Below are 12,934 nucleotides of genomic sequence, written 5' to 3'. Positions count from 1 at the left end.
TCCTTTCCCTGTCCTATCTATTCAGTGCCCACACAACCCTGGCCACGCTTACTACTGTCTTCCCACTTTGCAGAGATGGGCACAGGAAGAGAAGAGGCTAAGACACCTGCCCAAGTGCTGCCCCAGCATTACTGCCCCACTCTCTGAACCCCAGCTGGCTGCTGAGTCTTGTTCCTGGTCACGGTCTGCTTTAGACACCACAAGGGAAGAGGACAGCAACAAGCTGTCCTCAGAGTCACTGAGCACTGGGGCATAAATAACACGAGTGCCCTGGGCTGGTCTTTGTGAGGGTAATGAGTCATCCTGAGTTGACAAAGACGATGTAAGTAAATAGTGTGTTTCAGGTATGGTGTTGGGGGCTTTACATTCAATACCTTAAAAAAAAAAATTCTCCCATTAGAACTTCAAAATAGGAACTGTCCACATTATAAGAATCAAAAAGAAGTCCAGAGAGGTAAACTGACATAGCCACAGAGCTAGTAAAGGGCAAAATCAAAGCCCCAAACCATACCCACTGTCGTCAAGTTGATTCCGACTCATAGCAACCTTACAGAGCACAATAGAACTGCTCCACAAGGTTCCAAGGCTGTAATGTGTAGGGAAGTACATTGCTACATCTTTCTCCCACAGAGAACTACTGACTTTTCAGTTGGCAGCCAAGCACTTAAACACTGCACCACCAGGGCTCTTTAGAAACTTAAAACAACAGCAATAACAAGAAAACAAGCTCATAACTGCTGAGTTCATTCGGATCCCTAGCAACCTTACAGGGACAGAGCAGAACTGCTCCACAGGGTTTCCACCATTGCATCTTTATGGAAGAGGACGGCCACATCTTTCTCCTGCGGAGCTGCTCCTGGGTTCAAACTGCTGACCTTTCAGTTGGCATTCAAGCACTGAACCACAGTGCCACCAAAGCTCCCTGCTGTAAGGCTCAAAGGGACTGCTAAATCTCTGTGACAAACTGCAAAGCTCTTTCTACTAGGTTAAGTGGGGGCTGTAGGGTAAGCACTGAACTGCTAACCACAAGGTCCACAGTTCAAACCCACCGGCAGCTTTGTAAGAGACAGAGGAGGTTTTCTGCTTCTGTAAAGATTTACAGGCTCAGAAACCCTATACAGGGTTGCTATGAATTCAAATCAACTTGATGGCAGTGAGTTATTATTGACAAAAGCAAAGTGTGGCAGTGTGAGGCAGCAGCCTGCTAGAGCAGTGGGGCAGGGGCTTAGGCAGGGGTGTAGGGCTGTACAAACCCTGGTGAGAGTGAGCAGTCAGTGGCTGTCCTGCCTCTTACAGAATCACGCGATTCCTTTCTTCAACAAATGTCCACCCACTAGAAATTCCCACCTACTTTTTCTCCACTTTTGGGGGAGCGGCAGAGTCCTGGTGTGGTGCTGTAGGATACGCATGGTCTCTTGCATGGCCCAGAGCTGAGATCCCGGCCCTAGGCAGGCTTTAGCTTCCCTTCCCAGGAAGACAAGCCCTCCGTATAGAGATGCTTTGGCAGATGCCTGGCACCATGTTTGGATGCTCTTTTGCTGGTGACCTGACCCACTAGCAGACTGTGAAGTCAACTGGCCTTTTTCTGGGGGCTGCTCAAACCTGCCCCCTTTTTCTTGCCAATTGGGAATCTAGGACTCAACGGGAGGCAATGTGTTAAGTCTCAAAGTCCAAACTCTCTAATGTGCTCAAACTAGCCCTGCAAGAGAGTGATCCAGAAGTGAGGGAAGGTTGACAGGCAGGCTGGGGAACAGCTTAAAGGATATTCAGATGTTTAAGTGTACATGTGAGCACAGGGGCTCCTAACTAGCAAGGAGAACGTAAGTCCATCTTGCTTCGTCAGCAATTGAGTGCCCCTCCTTTTACAATGAGGGGCACAGCCCAGGAGACCTACTCCCACTTTGTCCTTGGCCAGCCTACACTCAATGATAACCAAGCCAGGGACTCAGAAACACAGATCTAGACCTGTCTCCCTGGGAAACCATGTCAAAGGATGAGAGGGACGCTGGAAATAAGCTCAGTGACTTCAATGATCATCACCAAGCTCCTCAAAGGACATCTTCTGCTTACTTCACTTTATACAGGAGGGAGGGAAGAAAAGCTTGCACCTTATGACATGACCCTAAGGTCCTGGTGTGGGGAGACACAGCCCTGACTGAGGAAGCAACACACTTGGGCTGTATACCTCTGGACCCTGCCAGGACTCTTCTAGCATCAGTCAAACACAGTCCAACACACTGTGATGAAAGTATGGCTAAGGGGCCGGAGAAGCACTAACTGGGCTCCCCTACAAGGGGATTTGTGTTTGCCCAGAAACTGCCACTTCATAGCCATACTCAATCGGCTCTAGACCGTTCCTCAGACAATCAGGCCTAAAGAAAAAGAGGCTGAAATCTCATCTCTTGGAGGAGACAGAATGAGAAGGAGATTTTTGTCCAGGGCTATTTTACTTTATTGAAAAGACCTACACTGCTGTCCTCCCAGGAGCCCTTTCTCCTCTCCCCCAACGTGCCCCCCTTCTCTTGCTGGGAGAGCTGGCATCTAGGGAGCAGGACACCTTGGGGAGGCATGATCTATACAGAGGGGGCACTGAAGGGGTAGAATTGTGTGTGTGTGGCTCAATCTGGATGTGCACGAGAATGCTAGAGGAGAAGAGGCCTTGTGTAATAAGGTAGGGAGGGTGGGAGGGTGAGGGGAGAGCCTTGCCAGTGTGCGGGCTGGCGTCACACCCACTGCTGTATTGATTTGAGGGGCCAGCCTGTTCCAGAGAGAAGAGCTGCTGCTAAAGCTCATTAACAAACAGCTCAGTCAGCTCCACCTCTGGGCCAGATGCAATCCCCTCATTATCAACACCCACCCACTTACCCCCAATCAAGAATCTCTGTGTATGAAGGCATTCATTCTAAGGCCATCCCAGGCACTGGCTGGTCCAATATGATACTGACTCTGTCAGTGGTTCAAACCCAGCAGCTGCTCCTTGGGGGAGAGAGGTGGCAGTCTGCTTCCATGACGACTAGTCTTGGAACCACTACAGAGGCATTCTGCTCTGCCCTATCATCACTACCGACTCAGAAATCAACTCCACTGCACTGGGCTTGCTTTGGTTGAATTTGATGCCTTCAAGAATGTGGTAAATTTCCATCAGGTCACCTTTCTGTTCTCTTTTCCTCCCCATATTAAAATCGTCCCTCTTCCCCCAAGTAGAAAGGTCTATACAAGTTTACTGTAGGGAAAAAAGAAAAGAAAGAAAGCACAAAGAAAATGTAAAAACAAAACAAAAAACAATCTGTAAACTCACAACTCAGTCTGGAGCCTAAGGACACGGTCCCAAGACATCCAAAGCCCCCTTTAGGTCATGGATCTGAGGTTGAAGAACAGAGGACAAAGCCAACATCTCCTTCCTCTTGCTGCACCCAGCCCTGAGACAGTGCTGCTGCTGCCGCTTGCCCAATATGCTTTAGAGAAAACATTATCTCACCACCTTACTTTCTCACACGTAAAGCAACTGCAGTGATCTCTGAGGTTACAGTGTCACCACATCTAGTGCTGTGTCCCTGCCAGAGCTTATACCCTCGTGAAGTAAGCAGGTCAAGTGAAATTCCCATGTGGCAAATGACAAACACTGAGACAAGGGGACTTCCCAAAGTCAGTACCGCAAGACACCGGGGATGAGGCCCAGGTCTCCTGACTCCTGGTCCAGCTCTCTCTGCAGTTAAGTAGAATCTTGCATTTTCTCTGGAGCTTTTCCCTTGTCTAGTTTATCTAACTGTGGACTCAGGAGGACAGGAACATCTGCTACTGACCCAGGCGTGGTGGTGACTGTTGCCAGTCCAGAGAGACTTAATGGGTGCCCTGCACCAGTGCTGAGGACTTACTTGAATCTGATTCCTGATTAACTCCTTTCTCAGCCACTTTGTAAAACAGCTGCCAACACACAAATGCATGGATGGGATGGCCTGCTAAGCCCAGACGGGCCCCTGTGAGGTGACACACTATGTCCAGGTAGGCTGGGAGAATGCCAGGCTCTGACCTTGTAGGGATGCACAGAGCATGTGGTCCAAATGCAGGCAGTAAGAGCAGCCCTGGGGCCGAGTAGGCTTGGCTCTCAGTTCAGCTCTGCATCTGTCTGATGAGCAACTCTGGGCCAATTACTTAATCCAAGTTTCTTAATGTGGAGTATGTGGACCCCAGGGGTCTAACGATGGGCTTCAGGGGTGCCCATGAACCCCTGGACACTGGATTTGGTAGCCGTCTCTAGTTTTAACAGGGAGACTGGGGCCTTAGGGCACTCTGCTCTCTGAGCTTCACTTTCCTTATGTGCGGGGAGGTGTTTGGCTAAGTGAATCCACTGACAGGAAGACAGTCCACTGTTGCTTCACTGAGATGGTAGCAACAGAAAGCTCCTCACAGGATCTGTTAGCTAATCCAATTCCATTTTAAATTACAGTCAGTCAATTTAGCAGATCCAAAAACAGACATTCGGAAAAAGTCTCACATCTTTTACTAAAAGGGGACTGGAAAAAGCCAAGTAGAACTGGGCTCCTGAATAATTCCAGCTGCATGTGCACTTAGAAAGGGACCTAGAGTGAGTCTGACCCTCATCTACAAGGACGATGGAGGCTGGGCTGCCAGGGATCCTGGGGAGACCCAGAAGAGATGGTGAAAGCATCCAATCCCAACCACCTCCTGGGATACCTGAGGAGCTAAGGGGTCCACAACACTTCACTAGTCTAGGAAGGAGGAGGCACACTTGTCTAAGAGTACTGTTTGAATCCTTAGCTCTACCAATCCTCCAATCTCTTGGCCAAGGGCAATCACCCTCTCAAACCCTACTTCTCCAAGTGGGGCACAAAAAATCCCTATACAGTCACCAGCTCAAAAAGATTATGCAGAGACAGTGAGCTAGGGTGGGCAGAGAGGAATCGAGGCAGTGACGCAATGTGATAACAGAACCAGAGCCAAGGTAGTGCCTCAACTTATTACCTTATTTAAAGTCCCTCTGAGCATATTCTTTAGTCAAACAAACAAACGAAAATCCCGCTGTCATCAAGTCATTTCCAAATCAAAGTGACCCTGAATAGGGTTGCTGAGACTGTCAATCTTTTCAGAAACAGAAACTCTCATCTTTCTCCCACGTTCTGGCTGGTGAGTTTGAACTGCCAACCTTGCGTTTAGCAGTCCAGTGCTTATCTGACTCCTTTAAACTACTGCCCTGCTGAGCCCTGTACTCCTGATCAGAAAGTAACTGGGCCAGCATATGATCTGGCCCGGGGCCAAACGTCCATGACCCCAAGGGCTGTCGGGATGGAAGATGGCAATGTAAAGCCAGGTCACCAAGGGCACAGTCCCACTATTCACATGAAGCCAGTTCACGGGGCTGAAGATGGAGACAAAATCCTAGTTGGCAACAACAGGAGGAAACCTCAGGGGTTGGGGGGCCTAGGTGAAAAGCTTCATATTAAGAGGGCTGAGCTTGTACCACTCAGCCCTCTCATACTTGGTCCTCCTCACCTGTTATCTCTCAGCATAAGGGAACAACAGTGGGAGTCTAACAAACTGCCTGGAGCAGAAACTTAGAGAGAAATCAACTGATGTGAGGAGCCCAAGGCCTCCCTGATCCTGGCCACAAGCAATACTTGACCCACTGACTCGGTCTGTTTTGATCCATCTAAGCCTACAAGCTCGGTGTGAATCTCAAAGTCGGCAGTTCAAACTCACCAGTCACTCCTTGGAAACCCCGTACAGGGTCGCTAAGAGTCGGAACCAACTCGACAGCACTTAACAACAATTCTGCTGGCCAAACTCATTTCCAGTTTTTTCTATCCTTGCAGCAATGACTGTCTACCCCATACCCAGTTCACATCTATACCCTAAGGGTACAAACAGGTACCTCAACTCAAGAATCAGCCCAGTAAGAGGCACAGACAAGGAACAGCCCTCCCCCTACCCATACCCATACCCACAAACACAAGGCTCAGAGACCTCGGAACCCCCACAATTCCTTCCATCAGGCCCAGCCCACCTCTCTTGCAGAGTCGGCCCCACTCTCAAGTCAGATTTCCCCTCGTGACCTCATGGGTCTTTCTCTCCTGTCTTTCCTCTCCTTGGAAATCTTTCTAAGTCCCCCAATGAAACCCCCAGGACAGTGAGTGTTAGTAACCTAAAGGTTATAACAGTTTGGAATAGATCTGGGTTATAAGTGTTTGGACCTGCCACTACCTGGCTGTCTGCACTTGAACACATGTCTCCACCCTCTGGCCCTCAACTGACCAGCTGGCTATGACACAGGCTGAACCTCAGGCAGTGTGAGGCTCAGGCCTGTCAGGAAGCAACAGGTGGTTCCCTCTGCGCTCCTGAAACTCTTACAAGTCTCCCACAACACTTAACACTTAGCTGCTCTATTGTTTTTTACTGCTCTATGTGCTTTGTTTTCCCAGCTGGACCATAAATTTCCCTAAGACATGTACATTATTATGTGCCTTTCTGGTTTCAGATACTGTATTATAGGAAATGCAGAAAATCTATTACACTCCAATAAAGAAAAGGAAACCTCCCATAATCCTCTTGAGACAACCTCTGAAAACAATTGGCTTACTCCCTTTAGCTACTATGCATATAGGCTTTCTTCTTAAAAAAATAAAGATCGTATTGCATATGCATTTTTCTATCTCAATTTCTTTATGCAACACAACACGGTGGACATTTCCTGACATCAGAAACTCTTCAAAAACATGTTTGCTTGTTTTTCAATGTCTGCATAACCCTGAAGCTTCAGGATCACGGTCATTTATTCAATCAAGAATAACTTGAAGGGAGGTCATGTTCAAGTCCTCAAATGCTGAGACCTGCACCAACAAGCTTGGAGCTAGAAATTTAACAACCACTCAATTACTTTCCTTCTGAGCTGATTAAAAGCATTCTTTCTCTCCCCTTCTCCTAAGAAACCCCATTTCCTGTGGACAGGATCTACAGTGAAATATGGAACTGGCTATGACACAAGAGCTAGTATGATGGATTGACCAGCAGAGGTGTGGGAGAGAACCCAGGACCTGGTGCCAGCTCCATCAGCCTAGGGAACACCTGCAGCCCCCATCACCCTAGCCCAACCCCTCCAAATCAAAGGTCCTTTCTGTATCGGCAAGAGAGAGGGTGGCTAAAAGTTCAAGGTGCAATGCTTGCCTGCCTAACTCAGACATCACATCATAGGAGAAACAGCTATGGGGAAACAGATATTGAGTTCAGAAAAGACAGGACCCATGGGGGCCATGAGAGAGGACTTCAGTTTCCTGAAAGGCTTCAGTGTGTTCTGTGTAGTCCCAACAGGTAAATCTGAGACCAAGGGACAGAAGCCACAGGGTGAGGAATTTTGACTCAACATAAGGGCGGCTCTAAATTGGAGTCCTGGTTTGGTGCTGTAGGAAAGCACTGGACTGCTAACTGAAAGGTTAGTGGTTCAACCCACTAAAGACACTTAACTAAATCAGCCCAGGCAATTCAAAGAATGAATGAGCTCCTGCTGTTTAAGGTAATGAGTCCTTTGTCCCTGAAAAAAACTTGGCAGAGATTATCCAAATGGGATTCTAGCCTAGACAACAAGATATTAAAAAGTCTCTCCCACCCTAAGAGGGAGCTTTGAGATCCAACAAGCTCCTAGCACTGGGTCATAAGGAAATCCCACAGCAGCGCCTTCTCTGTAAAATATCCCAACTTTCCAAATGTTCCTAATGCATTTGGAGCCTGGCTTCCTGGGAGCTACTTGTGCATTTTGTAGAAGTCTCCAGGGCATTTCAGAACCCAGGGAAATGTTCATGGTATATGGAAAACCAAAGTGCATAGGGTTCTCCCATAGCTAATGTGATGTACCATATGCAGAGGACCGTTTAATTTTTGTAACAAAACCTCATCCCATCTCATATGTTTTTTTCTCCTTTTTCCCCAGTTTCTAAAACTTGGCTAGTCTTAGAACCCATATGGCAATTTACATGCAATTACCCAGGGTGGTTTGTATGGCTGCTCAGATCACTGTTGGCATCTGAAGTCTCAACAGAGGTGTAATCACCATTCCTGACCTGGGCCTGGGTGGGGCCCATGTGGCAGGCAGTTCAAATCCACCAGCCACTCTACAAGACAAAGATAAGGTTTTGTACTCCCCAAAAGAGTGACAGGCTCAGAGATCGATACAGGTTCACTATGAGTTGGAGTTGACTCGATGGCAGTGAGGTTGTTGTGTTTTTGTTATTATTTTTTTTTTTGGGGGGTGGGGTGTACTGGTTATCCATAATCAGAAGATTGAACGTCAAGGCTGACTAACTATGCTTCTCAAGAGTTCAGCCTTGAAAATACAGAAGCACAGGGAGCGGGCTAGGGGCATATCTGATATGTGAGCCTATTTGATGGCTGATCTAAGGAATGCACTGGGGGAGGAGTCCATAAACGCTCAGAGCTGTGAGCCATCCTTCCGGCCCACTGGCTGCACTCCTACTTCTGTCCTGGGTTGTCATCCTTCCCCAAGGAACATGCTGAATCAAGGGTTAGGTCACAAGAACCATAAATAGATTTATTTGGATTTTTTAAAAGAAAAATACATTACTATTTTAAACCATGTCTATGAGTAGAAACTGAACTCCCTTAAAACTGGTTGTGGAACTGAACTCCCTTAAAGATAGCTTGCTCCAGAGTTCACTGCCTACCCCAAGATGGAGATGGCACCAGGTTAGGAGAGCTACTCCATCAGAGTCCCTCCTAAAAGCCTCAGGCCAGCTCCCTGGGGGAGACTGCTGGCCTAGGAATACCACGGAGAAACCCCCAGAGACCCACACTGTGCCAATGAAGGCAGGAGATTGAGGTGGGCACGTGCTAGACAGATCTGCTTCAAAGTGGGAAACAAACAAAAACCCCAAACTCATTGTCTTCTAATGGAATCCTACTCATAGAGACCATCTCCCTGTAGGACGGAGTAGAACTGCTCCTTAGGGTTTCCCAGGCTATAACTGCCAGCAGTTTGCCACATTTTTCTCAAGCAGCATAGCTGGTGGGTCTGAAGCATCAACCTTTCTGATAGCAGCTGAGTGCTTTTAAACAGTGAGCCACCAGGGCTCCTTAGAGAGGGAAAGCAACTCAGTGTCAAGTCAGGACAGCATTCCAGGGAGCTGTGAGGAGCACGGTCAGGTTTACCAGAATCACCGCAAACCAAACTCCTGAGACAACACCTGCAAGGAGTAGGTAACTTCAAACATAAACTAAAAACAAAAACAAAATCCAGCTGCTTCGAGTCAATTTCAATTCATGGCAAGCCCATGTGTGCAGAGTAGAACCGTGTTCCCCAGAGGCGGTTCTACTGTGACCTTTCAGAGACAGAACCCAAATCCCTCCCCACTCCATGATGCCTCATGGAAGTTTTGCATCACCAACCTGTTATTTAGTAGTTAAGTGTGTGCCACTCAGGAAGGCTGATGGAAAAGCATGTTGTTGTTACATCAAGTAGGTTCTGATTCATAGTGACCCTATGTAAGATTTCTAAGGAGGGGCTGAACTGCAACCCGTGCAGTTAGCAGCCTAGTGCTTATCCTATAGCACCATGTTGTTGTTGTTAAGTGCTGTTGAGTCAGTTTCTATTCATAGTGACCCTGTGTAGGGTTTCCAAGGAGCAGCTGGTGGGTTCGAACTGCTGACCTTGTGGTTCAAACTGACCTTACAGTCAGTGCTTATCCTACAGCATCACACTAGGACTCCAGCACCATGTTGTTGCTGTTAAGTGCCACTGAGTTGATTCCAACCCATAGCGACCCTGTATAGGGTTTCCAAGGAGCAGCTGGTGAACTTGAACTACTGACACATTGCAGCTCAAATGACTTTGCAGTCTGACGCATTAGCCCACAGCCCCACACCAAGGGTTCCCCTTGGTCCATACCTGTAGATGACCCATCCTACCCCCTGAAATCAGTGCCTGGGTGCACATTCCTACTCTGCAGTTACTGGCAGTGTGACCAGTACCAGCCAGTTAGCCTCTGGCTACCTCATCTGTCTCATCTGGAAAATGGAGATGATAATATTAGCACACATCTCAGGGCTGCTAGGAAAATTAAATGAGTTAATGCATGCAAATCACTAAGAACATGCCTACCTACTACACAGCAAGCCCTAGTAAGAAGTCTACACTATGTTAGCTTCCTCCTTGCTATATTAAGTATCTTCTCCAGGCAGTTCTGGGATGCCAGGCTTCACTCTGAAGCCCGTGAGAGCAATCCATGAGAATGTCACAGGCACAGCTTTCCAGGAAAGGGACCCCTGCTATGAGCTAAGATCTGGACTGGCAGAAGAGCACTGGACTCCTAGCCTAGAGTCCTAGCCGGGTTCCTAGTCCAGGGAGCCAAGGAAGAGATGAGAAGACCCATGAAAGACTCCTTGTGTTGGGAGAAAGAGAACTCTCAGAATTCCATCTCAGAAGCTACCAACCATTCAAACTGCCAACTCAGCCTCTTGGCTGGATGAGCACTGAGGCCATGCATGCACAAAGCTGTGCAGCCACCGTCTCCACCTCAGCATCCTCACGTCAGTGACAACTCGCTTGAGAGCTAAATTGGGGGAAATACAGGAAAATTCTAGAATCTAGTTCAGATGGTGATATGGAGTTAATACAGAGAACCTGGTATCCAGCTTGGAACATGCTGGCCTTGATGCCTCACTGCACAGCACAGGACCTGAAGTCTGAGAGGGAGAACAGAGATGGGCAGAGGTCAATATCCCCTTGGGATGCAGACCAGCACAGAGCTGGGGCAGATTTTGGAAAGGACAAAGTTTGACAAGAAGGCATACAATATGATGCCGATTTCGGGATGTCTAAGTCACTTCCATCAGTTGTTTCCTGGGATACAAGTCTATGTCCTGTTTCCAACTCCAGCAGGGGCAGCAGGGACCATCAGAGAAGCAAGTGTCCACTGAGCAGCACCCAGCCTGAGGAGGTCCACGGGCACTTACTTACCAGGAAGCGGACATCGTCAAAGCCATTCAGTAGCAACTTGCTCTCATACTGCTGCAGCCCAATCGACTCCAACCATTCCCCGACGCTCTGCTCCAGCGTCCGCGAACCTGACGAGAGAGGAATCGGCAGACGCTTGAAAAGGGAAAAACTATTAAGGCGGTAGCAGCGGCACTCAGAGGAAGACAGATGGCATTGCCACATCATAGTCATTACCATAAAGCCAAATTATATACAAGAGACCAGAGAGCAGCAGACACACAGCTCCTCTTCTGTGTACAGGCCAAGGACAGGGTCACCTGGTGCCTCGCACACTTCCCAACCTTGGGCGTTGTTGTCCCACTCACACCCCCTTGGGCTGTGCTGCTCCGGGGCTGTGGCAGTACATGCACAGTCTCTGCCCACAGGTCGGGGGAAGCCAACCCTCAATAGTCTCCAGTCAGTTCCTTGTCAGTGTTCAGGTATTTCTGAAAGTCTGTTCCCCACAGGCACTAGGGAGGCGGGGGAAGCTCCTAAGTGCCCACAAGCCCTGCTGCTCCTCTCCTCCATGCAACTTCTGGAGCCCCAGCACTGCTGCGGGTGAGGGACAAGTTCTGTGACCTTGCAGCACAAACTGGTCAGGAGAGAACACACATCTTCATGCAGCTGAGGGACACAGGCACACAGCGAGGGCTCCAAGAGGGAAGCAGCGGCGGCTGTTCACAGGGACCCAGCACATGCAACGCAAGCAGCACAGGACACGGCAGGGGGAGAAAAGAGACTTTTACTTGTTTTCCCCCAGCAGTCCCGGAATAAGCAAACCATGGCCACAGCCCTTGGTGCTCAGAGGCTCAGGGCAACAAGAGATGAGTGGGCGCATGGGCCAGGGCTCAGGGACCAGGCTCAGGCGTGGCTCTGCTGTGAAGGCAGTATCGCATTCCAACCAGCTGGATGGCCAACAGGGGCCAGGAGCCCAGTCCACAGCTAGATCACAGGAGCTGGTGAGTGGGGCAGCTCCTGGACCAGCACACAGTCTGAAAGGTTTCCTTCCTTGGCCGAGCTGTTCTTCAGGGGTTGGGCATTCATTGTCTTCTGTTCCTTGTGACTTGCCCGTCAGTTCCAGAGGAAAGTAGGCAAGTAGATTCAGTTCTTGGCTAAAGAAGACTAAATCCCAACCAGATGAAAGAAAGAAAAATGAAGCAGTCCTGTCAGTCGAGCTGTGGTAATTTAAGTCTATTCACGTTCTGCTCCGTCCTCTCTTTGGCTGAGTAATAAAGGTGACAACTGTCTTCTTCCTGGGATCTCCAGATCTTGGCCGGTCTCCTCTAACGACAAGCAAGGAAGGGAGACATAGATGTGCTGTACTCCTCAGTTCAGACAGGGTGGGGAGATTTGGGTGGTACAGGGGGGAAAAAGTTCAGCCTTTCTTGGCAAACCTTGGATGTTCTGAGCTGAACACCTTAGCCCCCACCTGCCTCTCAGTTTGGCAGCCTCTTCTGTTTCTCATGGGCAAGAACAGATAAAAGACAGAAAAAAGAGAAAGGGAGGAGAAGAGGTGTAAGAAAGGGAAAAAGAAGATCCAACTATAAAAGCATCACCTCCAATGAACTCTTGACAGGATGAAAAGTCGTTCTGTCATTCCTGGACACTTTGGGCCCCTTGGAGCAGGACAATGCCAACTAGCTTGGTTATTTAAGAGGGCCTGGTGACCAGCAATTCCAGCTCCAGCCCCTCCTCTGTCCTCTGCAGAACAGATGGTGGTCAGGGGATGGGGCACAGCCAACGTACACTGCAGCAGCACTCTGAGGCGTAGAGTCCGGGATACCAGGAACCTAGTCGGCAGGCTTTTGTATGCCCACTGTGTCAAGGGTCCCCTGCTGCTGATTCATTCCCATTTGTAATCATCCAGTCGGGCAGCTGTGGTTCCGTCTGCCGCCAGCGGATGTATGCTCTCCCAGATCCGCAGCAGAATGCTTT

General features: G+C 48.9%; 1 protein-coding gene across 2 annotated transcripts in view; it reads right to left on the bottom strand.

Annotated features, from left to right (window-relative positions):
- Positions 1-11,185, bottom strand: part of ANKS1A (ankyrin repeat and sterile alpha motif domain containing 1A) — a 27,122-nt gene extending 15,937 nt beyond the window's left edge. For both annotated transcript variants that reach the window (XM_006860386.1, XM_006860387.1), the window contains exon 1: positions 10,982-11,185. In XM_006860386.1, the coding sequence (XP_006860448.1) occupies positions 10,982-11,185 (204 nt within the window). The remainder of the gene's footprint in view (positions 1-10,981) is intronic.
- Between the last annotated feature and the right edge of the window lie 1,749 nt (positions 11,186-12,934).

This window comes from Chrysochloris asiatica, unplaced genomic scaffold, assembly GCF_000296735.1.
Source record: "Chrysochloris asiatica unplaced genomic scaffold, ChrAsi1.0 scaffold00038, whole genome shotgun sequence".
Lineage (NCBI taxonomy): Eukaryota > Metazoa > Chordata > Mammalia > Afrosoricida > Chrysochloridae > Chrysochloris > Chrysochloris asiatica.
This window is presented reverse-complemented; position numbering and strand designations above follow the sequence as displayed.